The 19,459-nt window shown below is 38.2% G+C and overlaps 1 protein-coding gene across 1 annotated transcript in view; it reads left to right on the top strand.

Annotated features, from left to right (window-relative positions):
- Enthd1 (ENTH domain containing 1) overlaps nucleotides 1-17,502 on the top strand; it is a 109,692-nt gene extending 92,190 nt beyond the window's left edge. The window contains exons 6-7 of the mRNA XM_076853329.2: nucleotides 3,452-3,847; nucleotides 16,901-17,502. Coding sequence (XP_076709444.2) covers nucleotides 3,452-3,847; nucleotides 16,901-17,502 — 998 coding nt within the window. The remainder of the gene's footprint in view (nucleotides 1-3,451; nucleotides 3,848-16,900) is intronic.
- Nucleotides 17,503-19,459: the final 1,957 nt, after the last annotated feature.

Here is a 19,459-nt window from a genome sequence, read left to right as displayed (position 1 = left end):
CTTATTACACATATATTTGTGTGAGTACATATGTAAGACATGGAAACATGGGTATATATGTATTTGTCTATGCATCTATCTATATAAGCCACACTTGGTCTTAAATTAATTGACGATAGGAATTATAACTTCTATTTGCATATCTCTCCAGAGTCTTAATACATCCTAGTGTGAATGGTAGGTACCAATAAGTGTTTCTTGACTGATCATTTGTATTTTCAGGTTCATATGCAGTATACATTGATGTGCACAGAATCAACATATAAAGCCAACAGTACATAAATTACATATTCACTAATTAAGTTAAACTGAATAGTTACATTCCTCCTCTCTGCAAAAGCATGATGCAAGCTATAAAGTCAGAGTGCAAGAACTGTGATGTGTGATGGACACTACATGGCATATATATAATTAAGTCAAAAAATGAGTTTATAGAAATAAGTACTTGATAATTTCAGAAAAGGGGAGGATTAGGATGGAGTGGTAGACTGTTGGTAAGTAGTACTTGTTTGAAGTGGTCCTTGGGTGATTGATAGGCTTTAAATAATGTGGGGGAGAGGAGCATGTTCCAGTGTAAGCTGTGCAGAAGTCTGTGGTGATGGAGATCAGAGACCTGTGTTACCAGGTAGGATGAAGCGAAGGGACCAGAAGCACATGGGGTATGTAAGTAAGGAAGAGAGTGGGCTGTAGACTATCCCCTGTTGAGTAGCAATAGCAAATAAGCAATGGCTAGCCTTTAAAACCCAAGGAACGTGGATTTTGTCACTGACACAAGTGGGAATTTTTGCAGGACTTTTGAATATAAACTATAAATAACTAAAATAGTGATTGAATTGAGGAGGACTAATTTGACATGTTGCATAGAATGAGCAGGGGGGAACAAGGCTGGTGGCAGAGAAGCCCTGTACAATCTATTTTCTGGAATCTTCAGGACTCTTCAGCTTTCTATTTAAGAAAACATTTTTCTCTTTGAGATATTCATTTTAAAATCATTACCAATTAGACTTCTTTTTGATCATAGTATTTGATTTCTTCTAAAAATTATCATTTTTAACAGAACTCTAAGCAACTGGAAGATTGCACTCTGTTTCTCCTGGACTGTTGGGTAAGGGGGCTTGAGAGAAACACAATGACTCCAGTCAATTTGTTTCATTGAATTTTAAGGTTTTGTTCAGTTAACAAGTTTTGTACTTAACATTAAAATAGCCAGCTATTACCGTTGACACTTTATACACCCCAGTTTTGAGATTTAGACTCAGCATTCTTATGAATATTTTCATCAGAAAGTCACTATCATTCTGAATTGTCCTGGTTTACATATTGCTAAATTTTAAGATGACTTTATTACATAGAGAACTAGGCTTTTTTCTCATATGTAAAATGAAATTCAATGGAAAGTGTTTAATGGAAATTCACCTTTAAAGAATGCTTTTATGTAAATATAGTGGCATGTACTTTGGAATCCCATAAATCTAATTTCCTACTAGAGACTTATTAGTATTTTTAACAGAACCTTTTACCAACTCAATAGAACTGGGCCATATGCAAATTAGGAATATTTTAGAAGAGGTTATTTTTATCTACCAATTTTCTGTTTCCTTTAATCATTATTAAGACATTAAGCCATATTCAATTTAGAAAAGCAAAGGAATGCCAGGTGCAGTGGTGCACACCTGTAATCCCAGCAACTCAGGAGGCCGAGGCAGGAAGATCACAAGTCCAAGACCAGCTTCAGCAACTAAATGGGGCTCTAAGCAACTTAGTGAGATCTTGTCTCCAAATAAAAAATGAAAAGTCTGGGGACATGGCAAGTTGCAAAGTGCCTTTGGATTCCAAAAAAGAAAAAAACAAAGGCATTGCTTTTGCTTTAATTCTTGTGCTTCAGTTTTTCCTTTCACTCAACACCATTAAGTACTTCCTCTAGGACTGCCACTGTGAGGTGCTGGAATACAAAGACAGTCTCTGTAAGATCTTGTCAAGGAGCTTGTTGTCAGGTGGGGCAAGACTTTTAATGAGTGAAGTATTCTCATTACAGAGTCTGAACACAATATGGTAAGATCAACAACAAGATGGGGCAAGGAAGAAAAGGAGCAGGACAAGCTTTGCAGAGAAGGTTTTAAAGGATGGGAAGATTGGAAAAAAAGAAAGGAATTCCTAGTGGAGGTAGCAATAAGTTCCTTGAATTGTCTAAATCTTGGATATACCAGCAGCATTTTCCTAGCCTCCAAAATGGTGAAAATGGGAGGAAAGGATTTTAGTATCAAAGAAAATGTTAATATCCCAGAGCCTGAAAGTGAAGATGAGAGCCTGTCATGTGCATTATGAAGTGTGTGGCAGCGTACAGCGTGAGACACGGTCACTCAGGAGTGACTACACCATTTCTGCATCCTTCTGGGATCTTCAAATGATATAGTCTTCCTTTTGCCCTCTCTCACCTAGTTATGCTTCTAATTTCATGAACTCAGTCTCTTCAAAATAATTTTCTTTCTTACCTAGGTACAGATGAAATTGTTTGAGAGCAAGATAACAGTTTGCATCTAGATATTCAGGTCAAGTCTATAACCCATAGATTCTGTAGACATTCTTCCATCAGGTCTACTTTAAGTTTTAGTTTCTTATAACCCCTTCAGTCTCTTCTATTTATAATCAATAGCATGTGTCTGTCATATTTCAGGCTCTGTTCTAAGTGCTTTGTGGCATATATTTCTGATCTTGCAGAACTTACATTTTAGTAATTGTCACAACACTTCTGAAAGATCTTTTCTTCCACATGGACAAAGGATTTATTAAAATTATGCTCCTACCTAAAGTGCTGAGTTTCTTTAATGGGCCTCCTGTAGACACAAGGGGAAGAAGATATTCCTTATTCCAGGGGAAAAGTCGCTTTTTTTTTTTTTTTAATTTTTTTCTTTAGTTGTAAATGGACAAATACCTTTATTTTGTTTATTTATTTTTATGTGGTGCTGAGGATCTAACCCAGGGTCCTGCATGTGCTAGGCGAACGCTCTACCACTTAACCACAGCCCCAGCCCCAGGAAAAGGCTTTTTTGTAATCGAGGGTTCTATAAGGATAGACCAGTAAGATGTGACAAATTTTCACTAGTTTATCTTATAAAAAAATGAAAGTTTGAAGGTAGCAAAAATATGGTGGTTTCAGAGACAGATAAGTGGGTGAAGGGAGAAATATTTAAAGACAAGTTATTTGAAGCTCTCCTTGCCTTGTGTTTTAGTGAGGAGAGGGAGAAGGCAGCCACCAAATGACTAAGGCATCAATTATAGCTTGGATGTGCTTTAAATAGAATATAGAAGCATAGTAAGAAAACAGAAGGACTAAATAGGGAAGAAGTCTGTTGGGGCATTAAAAACCCTATTTATTAAAATTGCATTGGATCTGAAATAGAATATTTTCAGTTTTATTTTTTAATTACGGTTCTTATTTGTTACTTTATAGATGCTGTACCTACTCCCTCAGATAAAAGCCCATCTCTGCAGACAAATGTGAGTTTGGACAAGAAATCAGAGAATACCATTACAGATACTGTAGCCAAAAACCCCTTGCAAACACTGCAGAAAAGGCAGGCAGCCTCAGAAAGTTTTGAAACATTGACAACTTTACCGGCATTTTGGTCATCGAGTAAAGAAGAGTTTATCAGTTCCGATTTAAGGATATCACAGTCAGATTCTACTTCCTATAACCAGTCCTCTATAGAGACACTGTATGTCTCTCCCTCATTCGAAACATGTAACTCCACGAAGGGGACTGTAATCAACAAGGACCTTCAGAAACCAGTGCAGGCCAGCGCTGTTCAAATGCACGATGCAGACCTCAAGGCCCCAGCCACGTGGGGTGAGTCTACCAACAAACACAGTGATTTGAAGCTTTCCTTCTTCTGAAGCATTCTTCTTTTACCTATCTCTCCTTTTGCCTCCTTTTTTGTTCCCTCCTTTCACTCTTCATCAGTGATATTAAAAAGTAAAATACCATAAACATACTTCTCAATTGGGAAAATACCCCTTTTATTAAAGGGCTAGTACATAATTTATCTTTGTGGGTTACACATATTTGATTGACTATATTACCGTAAATTCTGAGTAATTTGGTATAAACCAAAATAGAAGGAACTAGCATTAGCCAAGAGCTTAAGAGAATACATATAAAAGTATTTGTTATGGCATATATATATGTGTGTGCTTTTTTTTAAAAGGCCTTTTTTTAAAGGTACAAGAGACCTTGTCCTTTTCCTGTCTGTACAAAACAGTGAGAAGGTTGTGATATTGTTTAGACTGGGTGATAAAGGATAGAGCCAGTTGGGACTCCAAGTTATTGGCTGTCAGTTATTAAATCCTGTGTTATATAATTATACTTTCTTCTATAAAGTTAATTAGTATAAGAATAATTTGCTTTCTCATGCATTTTTCAAAGACTAAGTCGTAGTTTTATTGGTTCTTATGTATGATAATGATTACCAATTCATAAATTCAAAATTTTCAATATGAATCCTTTAAACTGCCTCAAATACAGATCAAAAGTACATATAAATACAAGTAATGGAAGTTACCATGTTGAGGTTAAAGATTTTTACCTTGTTTCTACTAAGGTTATTGAATAATAAAGATTCTCCCACTATTCTTCAAGAATATTATTATTATTATTATTATTAACACTATTCTACTGTTGAGTAGCCTAACAGTTGTAAACCCAATTCTTAATTGTCACTAAATAAACTTTCTGCTGAGACTATTTATGTGGAAACCAATTAGTACTGGTTATGACAGCTGTGATCGCCTAGATGCATGGCTGTCCTCTGGAAAGTTGTTACTATTGGTTCACTACTTCACAAATACTATGAAAAAATAGTTAAAAAGTACTTTTTGGACCAGTGTCTCTGTACCATATATAGTTAATAAAATTTAGCAAGAGATTCCTCTAAAAACCAGTTAGCAAGGATGACTTTTGCTTCTGGCTATAATGAAATAGGATAGTATTAGTCTAACCCTACCCCCCAAATTAACTTTAAACCCTGGAAAATTAGTAAAAGCTAGTTTAAGTTCTCATAAGACAACCTAGATAGAAAACACACAAAATGGAATAAGATCTCAAGGGGGGAAGGACATTGAGATGAGTCCCACATTCACCCTAGTCCCCACCCCACCTTGGGTCCAAGGCCAGAATTTTCACAGCCTCATTGGATTTGGGTGACAGAATTGGAGTTAGGGGCTTCCAAACTGTCAGGGTCTGAAGAGGCCCAAATTCTAGAGAATAGAGAATCACAGAGAAATCTAACGGACTTTGTGTAATTGCCTGCCGTGAAGATGCATATGTTCTAGATGAGATGCCAAAAAAATTAATGTGAAACAATTTCTTAGAAACCAAGCAGAGATTCTGATCATCTTGTGATGCAGGGAGACAGAGATTGGAGTTCAGGATATGCCAAACGGAAGGGACCTTGGTAAATACTCTATGCTTTCAATTAGGACACCTATCTAGGAGTAAGAACAACCCAGAAATAAGACAGCCCTCACAAACACTGAAGTCTGTCTTCAGCTATAGCAGTGCTTGGCACATTCTCCATTGGCCTTCTGGAAGACAAACCCTTTCTTAAGAGCTTCTGTAATTTTTCATGAAAAATATTTTGGCATTCAACAATACCAGGTAATGAACAAATGGCCAGAAATATGGAAGAAAAACAGACAACAGAAACAGGTAATCTATATTCTAAAGTTATAAGGTAGCTACTTTAAAATAACTATGATTAATATGATCAAGAAAAGAGAGGAAAAGGTCGAGAATGTCTTCAGATTACTGATATCTGGTTTTTTTTTAAAAATTAATGAAAATATTAGAGCTGAAAAACAGTAGCTGAAGTTAAGCCCCCCGAGGGTCCCCTTCAGTCTACACAGTCTGTGATGTCAAAACAGAGAGCGCAGTGCTGGTGGAGACGCTGAACAGTAACGAAGGAAACCCTAAAAGGGAAGGGGACTCTGACCCGGTGAGCCCCATAAATTATGTATGAATTCTGCCCATTCCTGACTAACTACAAAACTACACATGTAGGGGGAACCAAGTGAGTGTGACTAAATAAAAAAATCCTCTGGAAGCTAGAAGAACTGAGAAGAAACTTCAGCTTCTCTTCACTGCAAGGATAACAGTGGATGCATCCAGCCAAGTCATTTTTTTTTTTTTTACTATAACAAAAATCATTCTTCAGAAAGACTGTCAGAATCAAGAGACTCTACAGTATGTCCAAATGTCCAAAATAAAATTTAAAAATCACTAGGCATTTGAAGAGTTAGGAAAACATGAGCTGTAATGAAGATATACAAAGTCAACAGAAACTGATCTTTTGATGATGCAATTAGCAGTCAAGTTCATAAAGCAGCTATTAAAAATGTATTCAGGGACTTACAGTATTCACAATGAATGAGCAGATGAGGGACTCTCCACAGACAGAAACTGTTTTTAAAGAACCAAAGAGATGTTCTAGAGATGAAAAATAAATAACTAAGTTTAAAATTTTTCTGGAGATACTTAACAGTAGATTGGAAACGAAAGAAGAAAGAGTAAGTGGATTAGAAGACAGAGCAGCAGGGATTATCTAATCTGAAAATGGAAAGGAAAATATTTTTAAAAATAGAGATTCAGAGTCTAAGAGGACAATATCAAGTAATCTGTCATTGGCATAATTGGAGTTCCAGAAGGAAAATGGATATGGGTAGAAAATATATTTGAAGAGATAATGACCAAAACTTTCCAAATTTGTAGACAAAACAAACTTTCAGGTCCAAAACACTCAAGCAGGCTATACACAAAGAAAACCATCCACAGGCATAGTATAATTCATCAGTGGAACTCCAGAGGCAGAATTTCAAAAGCAGTAAGAAAAAATGTCATATTACATATAAAGAACAACATGTATGATGCCTGACTCTTCATCATAAGTAATATAATGGATACAATGAAAAGCCCTCTTACAGTGTTAAAAGACAAAATCTGTCAACCTGGAATTCTGTATCTAGCAAAAAGAATAAGGTGGGTGAAGAAATGACATATGCAAATAAATAAGAACTTAGCTAATGATCATGAAATCTGCACTACAAAAAAATAGTATGGAAATATTTTTCAGACTAATAAGAAATTCTACTAGATAGTAACTTGCATCTACAAATAAAAATGATAAGCGCTGGAAATGATAAATATGTGTGTAAATAAAAAAGCAGATATAACTGTTTAAAGCAAAAACCATGCTACTGTATTTTGGGATTTAAAACATAGATTAACAATATTGCACAAAGAATGGGGAGTTTAAAATAATACAATATTAGATGTAATTCATGATAAGTTAAACATGCATATTTAGTCACATTTTTTTAGAAAGGAAAGATAGAATAGCTAAATTCCTGTTGAGGAATTAATATAGAATACTAAAAATACATTTGATTATCAGAAAAGAGAGACGGCAAGGAGGAACTAAAAAGCAGACAAATAGAGAGCAAATATAAAACAGAAGACCTGAACCCAACCATTTTAATAATCATATTAAATATGAGTTGAATAAATATTCCAATTAAAAGGAAAATACTTTCAGGTTTGAAAGAAAAGCAAGACTCAACTATATGCTATCCGTAAGTACTTTAAAAACAAACACATACAGAATTCCAGGTTGACTGAAGGTAAAAGGATTAAAATATATACACTATGCAAGCTGCATAAGAAAGCAAGAGTGACTATGTTAATATCAGACAAAATAGACTTCAAGACAGGGATTATTAGTAGAGGTAAAAAAGAGTCATATTGACAAGTCAAGCACCTCAGGATGTGACCTATGTCACATCTAAGTACATACGCACCTAATACCAGCCTTAAAATTGAATGAAGCAAAAACTGGCAGCATTATAGAGAGAAATAGACAAATCCACAGTCATAATTAAAGATTTTAACCCTTTCAGAAATTAAGAGAACAATGAGGCACAAAAAATCTGAAATCATAAGAAAATGAGTAGCTCTACCAAAATTCTTAATAACTTAATTGACATCTATAAAATATCACATCCAACCACTGCAGGGTACATTCTTTTTCAAGTGCAAAATGAACATTCTCTGAGAGATTGTGTACTGCGTCATTAAAGACAAAAGGTAGGGCTGGGGATGTGGCTCAAGCGGTAGCGCACTCGCCTGGCATGCGCAGGACGCTGGGTTCGATTCTCAGCACCACATAAAATAAAAATAAAGATGTTGTGTCCACCGAAAACTGAAAAATAAATATAAAAAAGACAAAAGGTAATAAGGATGCTAACACACAATAAGGTAGGGGGAGGGAAAACTAGACAAAAGGGAGTGAAGGGAAGAGAGGGGCGATGAGAGTAGGGAAGACAGTAGAATGAATCAGACATAACTTTCCATTTTCATATATGAATACACAACCAGTGTAACTGCACGTCAGGTACAACCACAAGAATGGGAAGTTATACCCCATGTATGTACAATATGTTAAAATACACTCTATTGTCATGTATATCTAAAAAGAATAGATTAAAAATAATCAGGTTAAAGAAAAAAAAGGTAAATAAACAATAGTTGGAAATTTAGCCATACACTTTGACCACAGAGGATAAGGTAGAGGGAGATAGCCAGGGGTCCTGGTAAAGCATAACCTGGGTAAGGTAGACTAGAGTTGAGAATCCAGGAGAAGGATCTACCTCATCCAAGGGCCTATAAGGAAGGAAAAAGGATATATCAGGTGTGAGGGAAGGGATTGTTATTATTTTTGTTTTTAAAAATTAAGATGCATTTATGTGCCCTATGCTGTAATTAGGGCCTCAATTTCTTACTGTCAGAAGTCACCTGCCAAGCCTGAGGAGTTTGGAATGGCGTAGTGGCTATGGCATGAGTGGTGAAAATTTAGAGTCGTCACTGTAGAAATGGGAGAAGGAGCTGGTAAGACAGGAGGGTTGAGGGTAGTCGTTTGTGCCTCATGGTTTGCAGAGTTCTCTGCTTTTCTCCAGTACTGAGAAGCCTGAGCCGAGGAATGAGAAGTGTTTAAATCATGGAAGCTTAGGACAGGGTTGGTCAGCTGCAGCCTGCAGGCCCAGTCTGACCACTGCCTGTATTGGTAAAGAAAGTGTTGTTTGGCTAATTTGTTTACATATTATCTTCTGTGACTTTTGTGCTACAAGGTCAAAATTGAGAACAGTAGTTGCAACAGAGAATGCAATAGCCCACAAAGCCAAAAATATTTTCTATCTGGGCTTTTACAGAAAAGGTTGGCATGGATCACATGTTAGCAGATGAGACAGAAGTCATGGCAGCTTAGGCAAGACAGTGGTTGAAGTCATGGATAATAGGGATCTAGACTGGATGAGAAAGGAGGCAGAGCCAGGTGGCACTGATAGAGGGAGAGAAAACAACATGATCATTTGATCTCTTGCCTCAGTATGGCCAAGTGTACATGTATTCAAACGAATCACAGGTCTGGAAGTGAGTGGAAGGAAAGCGTCCTGCAAAACAAGGCTTCAGAGTGCTGATTCCTGGTGAATTCAAGAAATGATGAGTGGGATGGATGGCTAGGCTTCATGGCCTGGCACTTGGATGGTGGAGGGTAGAGAAGATAGTGCTGATCTCTTGGTTTTGTCCTAAGAAGTAATTTGTTCATATGAAGGGTCCAGGTCTGACATTATTAACTCTTTGGGGTTAATGATCTGGAAAAATTTCAAAACACCTGGCTGGTCATATTTTAGTGGATCTCAAATATAAGAAGGAGGCTGTGAAGGCAACCACCTAGTACGCCTAGGAGCAGGCTTGCTGTGGCAGCCTCGTTGACTCCTGATACTAAATAACTTCCTGGGACAGCCTACTGCTTCTTCTCCATTTAAGTTATTTGTCTGTAGCTCAAGCTATTATTTTAAGTCATTAGCTATTTTATCATGCACACTAAAAAAAAAAAAAAAAAAAAATAGGAGCTAGTAGATGCTGAAGCCAGATGTGGTAGCAGACAGCTTCCATCACGTTCTCAGAAGCCTCAGCTATAGGAAGTGAGTTGGGCTACACTGGACACTTTCCAATTTTTTTTGAGGGAATAAAATCTGTTCTATCCTCATGAGAGACAGTGGTGGGGCTTCCTGTGCTTCTGCAGGGTGGTCCTGGGGTAGTTGTTCTTATAGCTCTTTTTCAGTTCACCCTTGCTAGTGAAAGAAACCAAACAACACACACACACACACACACACACACACACACACACACACGCACACACACAAGACCTGTTAGCCATGCCCTTTTCCTTTGTGTCTATAAAAGGCTTCAAAGCCAGAACAATTAGCAATTTCTCCTAAAAGAAATGAGTAAATTGGTAGAAAACCATTCTGTAAAGTGTACTAGCTAATGCTGAGCTACTGGCCAGACAGGCTGAGAAGCACCTGCAGAGGAGAGGGGAAGGGGGCCTCAGCCGCACCCCTCAGGGCTCCTGCCTGTCAGTGCAAGGGCAAGAAGATGCCCAGTTGCTTTTTTTAAAGAAGGAAATGAAATTTACTTTGTAGATAAGTGAGAAAATTGATCTTTAATCCAATAATCCATTTTCCCCAATAAAAATTTGACATAAGTGGTTTAGAAGCTTCTTTAATCTATGTCTCTTATGTTGCTTATTTATAATAACATTAAAATTATCAGATGTTAAACTGTCTAAAAAATTGAGATATAACTCATTCTATAAGATGCACCCTTTTAAACTGTATAATTGAGTATTTTTGGAGTATTTTCAGAATTATTCAGTCATCATCACTAATTACAGACTATTTCATCACCTCAAAAAGTCCTGTACCCATTATTGGCAGTCACTCCCTGTTCCCTTTCCCCTTCCCCCAGCTCTTGGCAACCACTAATCTACTTTCTGTTTCTGTGTAGGCCTGTGCTGGCCACTCATATACATGCAGTCATTCATGCACTCTGGCCCTTTTGTCTGGTCCTTCACTAAGCATACTGTTTTCAAAGTTCATCTATACTGCAGGATGTATCAGTACTTCATCCTTTTTTATGGACAAATAAAATAATACTCCATTGTATACACCTACACATTTTGTTAATCCATTATCAGTTGATGGACTTTGGCTTGTTTCCATTTTGTGGCATTATAAATAATTCTGTGGTGAACATTTATGTACAATGTTACTCTGTGTGTGTGTATGTGTGTGTGTGTGTGTGTGTGTGTGTGTGTGTGTGGCTGGAGATTGAACCCAGGGCCTTATGCATGCAAGGCAGGGACTCTATGAACTGAACTATATCCCCAGCCCACAATGTTACATTTTTAACCACAGAAAATAGAATAGTTTAATTTGTATGTATAGTTAACTTGGTAGTCATTACATGCAGCCAGAACACTGAAGACGATTAACTGGAGAATGAAAAAACCTCTGTTGTACAGTGAACTGTTCTAAGTATTTTGCCAGCCAGGGGCTTGTTATGTTCAGAAAACTTTATATTTACAGCTAATAAGGGTTTATAAAATATTTCTAGAGGTTTATTTGTTGTTTCAGTTTGGGAGCACAATTCTTCTAAATGCATTTTAAATTAAACGCTGTAAGATCTTAATTGGTCCAGTATTATTTATGAGTTAAAAGTTAAAGGGGCTGTGGATGTGGCTCAAGCGGTAGCGCGCTCGCCTGGCATGCGTGCGGCCCGGTTCGATCCTCAGCACCACATATAAACAAAGATATTGTGTCTGCTGAAAACTAAAAAATAAATATTTAAAAAATTCTCTCTCTCTCTCTCTCTCTCTCTCTCTCTCTCTTAAAAAAAAAAAAAAAAAGTTAAAGCTGACACACCAGTCCTTGGAATGATCTTATCAGTGCTGCCTTCCAGCAGGCTCAGCAGCAGGCTCAGCAGCAGGCCTGTGTGTGTCACACAGGGAGATCGTAAAACCTGCCTTGGTGCATCTTTGCAGTGTTGCTGCCTGTCATCTCTGTTGAGTGGGATGTATGGAAAGGATGAAGTTTAGCGAGATGCCCAGACCACTCCGCAGGAGCCAGAGAAGGAGGATCAAATGGTGCAGAGATGCATCCCAAGAGCAGGGTGAAGTGTGGTTCAGCTGTGTAGTGTTTGGAAACAAAAGTAAATTGGTGTGCGGCAATTAGAGACAAATGGCTTTATAAGTGCAAGCGTCATACATCCTGGGAATCAAGCTGTAGAAGTACAGACAATGACAAGCCCTGACCACAAAGGAAGAGAAAGGTGAACAGAGAGTAGAAAACAGTGGTTCTCCAAGTTCAACATACCACAGAGACACCTAGAAGCTAGTTAAAATTCAGTTTTCTGGGCCCAACCCTCAATTTCTGTTTTCATAGGTCTGAGATAGGGCCAAAGAACTTCATTTCAAACAAGTTCTCAGATGCTGCTGCTACATTCAAGAACCACTAGCATAAAGTTAAGCCAAGATTTTTAGTCGTAGCATGTATCCATCACTAACATATCTATTAACTCTTTGTATATGATAGCACTATATTAATATTTGGCTCAAAAATTGTCCTCTTGACCTATTTAGAAGTTTCTTCTTAAATCCTTTCTGACCAGAGTGAACACAGATTCCCCTATTTCTACAAGTTTCTTAGTATTCTAGCAAATATGTTTTTTTTTTTTTTGTTTTTTTTTATTCTTGGGGGTAGGGCTGGTATCGGGAATTGAACTCAGGGGCACTCAACCACTGAGCCACATCCCTAGCCCTTTTTTAGTATTTTTTTAAGAGACAAAGGTCTCACTGTGTTACTTAGCACCTCACTGTAGCTGAAGCTGGCTTTGAACTCGTGATCCTCCTGCCTCAGCCTCCCATGCTGCTGGGATTACAGGCATACACCACTATACCTAGCTCAAATATGTTTTAGATCCTAGAATCTTGGGATCTATTCAAGGACATACAGATCTGCCACCTAATGCATTAAAAACCCTGCCAGAGTCATTCAGTCTGTGTGTGAGCTCTGTGTCAAGAAACTTACCATTTTCCAAAGCAGCATGTTTTATGCATGAAAAAATGATGATGTTTAGAAAGTTTTATTGTATAAAAATTGGGCTAAAACATGTTTTCCTATATCTTTCATCTATTGATCACAGTTCTAAAGGGACAATAGGATAAACAGATGATATTGCTAAGGTTTTACAACTATCTTCAAATAAACACAGTCTCTCATTCTTTGTCCCACATTCTGTTTCAGATAAGGATTCGTGAATCTTTCAGCCATTCCTCATGAATAAGATGTCAAATGCACTCGTCATCCTGGTTACCTGCCTTATAAATTTACATCCAAAATTTAATATAATTATTTATTAGAAAAAAATTATAAGATAGTAGAATGGTATGACAGGAGAATCTACTGGTTAAGATCATACACTTTAAGATAAAAGAGTTACTTGATTGGAATCCTGTTTCTACTTCCTTTTAGCCTTGTGATCTTGGGAAATATTTCTAGCCTCTTTGAGAGTCCTTCGCCTCATATTTAAAATGATATTCCACGTCAGTGCTTATTAGTCTGTATTCGTTGATATAACAAAATACTTAGGGCTGGATACTTTACCAGTAAAAAAAAAAAAAGGTTTGTTTAGCTCACAGTTTATAATATTTAAGAGCACAGCATCAGCATCTGCTTGGCTCTGGCACCGGCCCCCTTGGCAACCTTACAACGGATGGATGGGATCATTGCAGGGACACATGTGAGAGCGAAGGATCACATGGTGAGACAAGAAGCCAAAGAAGGATCTGGGGTCAGCCTTTCTCTTTTATAACAATGCACTCTTGTGGAACTGACCTGGGTCCTATGAGAACCACATTAATCCCTTCCAAGGACAGCACTGCCTGATGACCTGACCACTTCCCACTAGGCTCCTCCTCTTAAAGGTTCTATCACCTCTTCCATCGCCACCTGGGAGCCAAGCTTCCAGCACCTGAACCTAGGGGAAAGAAACCACAGCCAAACTGTAGCAGGTGCTAAACAAAGAGAATTAGAAAACATTTATTTGAAAAGTAATTAAATCCTTAGACTTTACCTTGTCAAAGAGGTGAACGATTACCCTGAATACCTACACACCCCTACAGCTCCTGGCAAAGTCTGCAGGTTTGTTTTCTGGAGAAAGTCTGTGAAATGAGACATGAGGGATAGTTGAGGGTGAGGGTACTATAACCAAGCCTCAGTGGCACAAGCCAACTAACTGCCCCTTCTCCCCACTGGCTCCACACACTCTGGTGACTGGACCTTTACCCTCCAGGCAGGAGAACTCTTCTCAGAAGAACCTAGCTGGCCTTGGAAGAAGGAACCAAAGATATTGACATGAGTAGTAACCAGCAAGTAACCCACCCAGGGGGCTCTACCCCGAGCTCCACGTTCTTTCTCAAAGCTTCCCTCCAGTTTCTGAATCCTTTATTTTCCATCAGACACAGACAAGGGATGCCAAACGTCTGAAAAAGCTTCTTATATGGAAAAGTGAGGCAAAAAAACAAAGAAAAATAACTTGGAGGAAGCAAGTTACACTATGAAGGGAAAAGAAAACTTTTTTAAAAACTTAATAGCAGAAATGAAAACCTCAGTGGTGGGATTGAGAGCTAAAGTTGACAAAATCTCCAAGAAAATAGAGCAAAGAACAAAGGTCGGGAAAAATAGGAAAATTAGAAAACCAGTTTAAGAGGTCTGGCATCAAAATAAGAAGTTGTTCAGAAAGAACAGAGAAAACAATTAAGTTATTGAAGAAATTTTTTTTGAAGCTGAAGGAAACGAGCGTCCACCTCCACTTGACCTCCGTGAAGGTCTCGCCACAGGGCACCGCACTGGGGCTCCAGACACCAGCCACGGAGGAAATTCTCTGGCACCTCAGAGATAAAGGAAATTTAGACAAAATCAGAACTAGAACGGTTCCAACTCCTGAATAGCAATACAGGAAACAAGATGATGAACCATGGCCTTCAGAATTCTGAAAGAAAAGGGATTCTTTATTAAGCACGCTGTCATTAAGCTTAAAGTTAGAATTACAGACCCTTTCAGACAGGCAGGTGCCTCGGCCTTTCCCCCTCGTGCATCTTTTTCAGCGACTCCTGGAGACAGTGCTTCAGCACAGTGAGGCTAACAGAGGAGGAGGAAGACGTGGGATACACAGCGCAGGGCGCCAGCTGGGGAAGATGGTGAAGGGACGTGTCAGATGACAGCTGTGATCCAGACACAAAGCACACCTAGTTCAGAGTGCAGCAGTGCGACTCAGGACACACGCAGTCACTCGAGACTTGCCTCGTTGATGTGCCACTGGCTTGGGCGGCTTTTTAACCCAAGGATAGAATGTCTGCTGAATGAGCCTGACCTAGATTCTTGAGTGTGCTTGGCTTGGCCTGACCATGCGCTGATGAAGTTCCTGCTTCCATTTTGTGTCCTGCTGCTACACCAGCTGAGAAAACTTGTTTCATCCAAAACAAAGTTTCTTATGATTGGCATTTTGCCTGAGAACTGGAGATAGGCTGCAAAGGGCTTTGAAGCAAAAAATAGAGAGTAGCTGCCTGCCCTGTCCATATTTTTATAGAGTTCCAATTTACTTTAGAAGGGACATGAATATGAATAAAATAATAAAGATAATCATGTGTGCTAAGAGGTAGGCATCTGTTTCCCTGTTCTGTGATGTGCACTGAATAAGTCTTTTTTTAAATAGCAAGTTCAGAGTGAGTCGTAAAGACTTGAGAAATGGATTTCACCAATTTGTACCATGTATCTATAAAGCAATGCAAATAGATATTGCAAGAAGAAAACGTTCTGTGTTTAGGAATGTTTAGAAAACACTTGAATAAGATACCAGAGAGTTCTCAGAATTTTAAACGTGCTGATGGACATTGCTAATCTCCTAATGGGAGGCACAGGTACAATTTCCCATTCCTGATGCACTAGGAAGCCCAATTTTCACAAAATGCCTAACATCTTCAGGAACGCACTGTATCTCAGAATGATTTGGGAAATAATGATTTGTAATGAAGTGTGAGAGAAAGTATTTAACATGATTTTGCATGAAAGGAAGTCAACTTTTTCTCAAATCTTTAATTTTACAGAAAACAGGTTGAGAATATTTTTTATGTTACTTATAGTTTCCTGGTGAAAAAAATTATCATAGCTGTGTGTGAAAGTAATCAGGATGTCAGATAAGTCGGACTCCAGTCTTGACTGTATTTGACCATAAAAGAAAAAGATTAATTTCTCTAAATTTTGTCTTGCCTTGTAGTAGTTGGTATTTCATTTTATCATCATAATCTCTCAGGGGAAGAAAAGATGAAGGACTAAGTTCCAGCCTTCGCAGAGTTTCTACATTAAATACCAGCTTAAAATGCTGTCAGTAAGAAGGGTTTAATACTTTTCTTTCTCTGATGAAGTTTATAATAGTATAAAAATATGTTGGGCAGGATTTGGGAGTCAAGATGAATGTTAATAATTCTATTTGGTGTTTATTTCCATGGTATTATTTTATTTATTTATTTACTTACTTATTTTAGTTGTAGTTGTATACAATACCTTTATTTTATTTATTCATTTTTATGTGGTGCTGAGAATCAAACCCAGGGCTTTGCACATGGTAGCCGAGCACTCTACTGCTGACCACAACCCCAGATCCTCCATGGTATTATTGTAGCTATCTCACCAATACCATGTATCTCAACAATACCGTGTATAAATATATGTGTATGTACATATATGTATTTATATGTACATACACATACATACGTACATTGTATATTTTCTCAGTTTCCTGCTTTGGATTTTTAAGGCTTATTATGAATATTTAACCTTTAAAATTCTAAGTAGTTCATATTGAGATTTTCTTGGTAGGCTTTTACATTATAGAATTAGTCTAGCTATTACTCCCATTTGTTTATTACATATCTTTCTCATTTATACATTTTAGTTCCAACTACCTCTGAGGGAACATCTTCCTTTTCTACTTTATCCGTGTCATCTCCTGATTTGAACTCTCCAGAGAAGTCAGTTCATCACTTCCCCCCGACCTTGCCTGGATCTTCCTTGTGGACTTTGTCCCACCAGCAGTCACTTTCCGCCTCCCTTCAACATAAAGATAAGACAGCCAAGGCTCAACAACATTTTGCTCCCAGTGGTCCATTGTTTTCTGATGAAGAGGAAAATGACAGCTTCAATCTACTAGAATTGCTTCCAGATAACTCTGATTCTGCTAAGAAGACAAGTCATATTTCCAGGAGTAATTGGGTAGAGTTGTCTGCCCAAAATGTAGACCACTCCTGCTCTATCCCCTGTTCTAGTTTTCAACCAACCAAAGGCTTGCCTAGGGAACCCGAAGCAAAGAGTTCCATTAAAGTTCTCCTAGGGGATGTAAAAAGTGCAGTAGTTAGACTACACGAAGATCTGAGCACAGTGATACAAGAACTCAATGTCATCAGCAGCCATCTCATCAGCATGAGTGGGAGTAGTCTGCAAACCAGCAAATCTTTGCAGGACCCCCAGTCTTCTGAGGGAAGTTCAGATCAAATCTAATCATCTCAGCTGACATTTTGATAGAACTCGGTGGTTCCACGTCTCAAAGGCTTACATTAGCATTTTCTAGATTCCCATAACCATGGGCAAAAAGTAATGGTTTAATTTCTCCTTGCTGGGTTTATTAACAAACCAGTAAATTCATTTGGGTGGTTTATTTTTTAAGAAAAAAGAAGTCACTTTGATAATTTCAGATTTAGATACTAATTCATTTGAAACTGAAGAGAATTTCATTCTTTATCTCAAAATTGGGGAAGCATTAGTGAAAGTTTTGGCAAGACTTCAAACTGCAAATAACTATTTGAAAGCTCTTGGATAAGTGAGCGGTAAGAAGCCTCTCATTTCCCAGCTGTGTGGAGTCCCACTGTTCACATGCCTCTGCCAGGACCTGGGAGGACTGTATTGGAGCGCACCTCTTACATGTTCTCTTGCAAGTTTCAAGTCCTACAAACCAAAGGCCAGAAATCTCCCTTTTCTTCTCTCGGATGTCAGTGTTGAGAGTTAAGTTGAAAAAAGTAGGATGTGGGACAGGTGCTTTGTTGTTAATATACATTTCAAAGTGAATTCAAACACATACTTTTTTCTTCTTCTATTTCAGAAAATAAATTTGTTTTTTTCACCTTATGTATATCTTTTTAATTCATTAAGACAGTCTTTCAAATAGAAACATCTCAATTATTTATGGGCAAAATGACCTAGTTTGGGGATTCTAGACTGGTGATTCCCAACCCTGATGTACATTAGAATCACCACAGAAACTTTGATTTTGTCTCATATTTGTTTGAGAGAATAGTGCAATTACCAACTCAAGGCTAAAATAATTCCTGACCTTTGAAGAAACTTGGAATATTTTAAAAATATACTGATGCCTGGGACCTTCTCCGAGTCACCCAGAAACCGGTTTTCATCATGCAAATTAGGTTAGGTATAGAGGGAACTGTCAGTGCAAAGACCCCAAGATGATGGGAGGATGTTTGGCCTGTCTAAGGAGTGGCAAGGATCCCAGAGTGTCTGGAGTAAAATGAACAAGGGGGACAGAAGAAGGAGATTTGAGGTCATAAAGCAAAGAGCAAGGTATTGTACCAGATGAGACAGGTTCTTGAAGACAACTGCTAGAGATTTTGGCTTTTGTTCTGTGAAATAAAAATTATAGCCAGGCGCAATGGCACATGCCTATAATCCCAGTGGCTCAGGAGGCTGAGGCAGGAGGATCATGAGTTAAAAGCCATCCTCAGCAAAAGTGAGGCATTAATCAACTCAGTGAACCCCTGTCTCTAAATAAAATACAAAATAGGGCTAGAGATATGGCTCAGTGGCCGAGTGCCCCTGAATTCAATCCCTGGTACCTTAAAAAAAATTATAGTGGGTTTAGGGTAGAAAATTACATGCTGCAATATAGATTCTAAATGATACTGGCTTTGGCAGGAATAGGGAGTGGGGCAGGTAATCCACTTAAATATTGCTGGTATCCAGAGAGGAGCTTATACCTCAAAAATGGGGAGGGCATTGTGAAGGTGAGCAGGATTAGCTCTGGGATTCAAGGGAAGAGTCAAGGAGGAAGTCAAGGTGATTGGATTGAGCAACTAAAATTCAAGATGGTACTGCCATTGACTGAGCTAAAGAAGGCTATGGGTGAAGAAAATTTTGATTTTTCCCCTTGGAATTTGTTAATTTCAGGTGTCTTTTAGATACCAACTGGAGGTATTAGTTAAGAACTTAGATGTGAAAGTTGGGTTTGAGAGAGGTCTACAGAGGAAGCTGGGAGTTAGTTGAAGACCTGAGCCCTGGGCCATGGTAGCATAAGAGATCAGGAAGAAGTTAAGAATCAGTGAAGGAGGCTGAGGAACGCACCACTAAGGTAGGGGCAGAACAGTGCAGCATTTGGAAGCCAAGACTGTATGTTGGACACTGAACTCCATATGCCCTTTCCCTAGATTCACAAATTGTTTTCCCATGT

Source organism: Callospermophilus lateralis, chromosome 4 (genome assembly GCF_048772815.1).
Source record: "Callospermophilus lateralis isolate mCalLat2 chromosome 4, mCalLat2.hap1, whole genome shotgun sequence".
In the NCBI taxonomy this organism is placed as follows: Eukaryota; Metazoa; Chordata; class Mammalia; order Rodentia; family Sciuridae; genus Callospermophilus; species Callospermophilus lateralis.
Note: the sequence above shows the minus strand (reverse complement) of the source record. Positions and strands in the feature narration are given on the sequence as shown.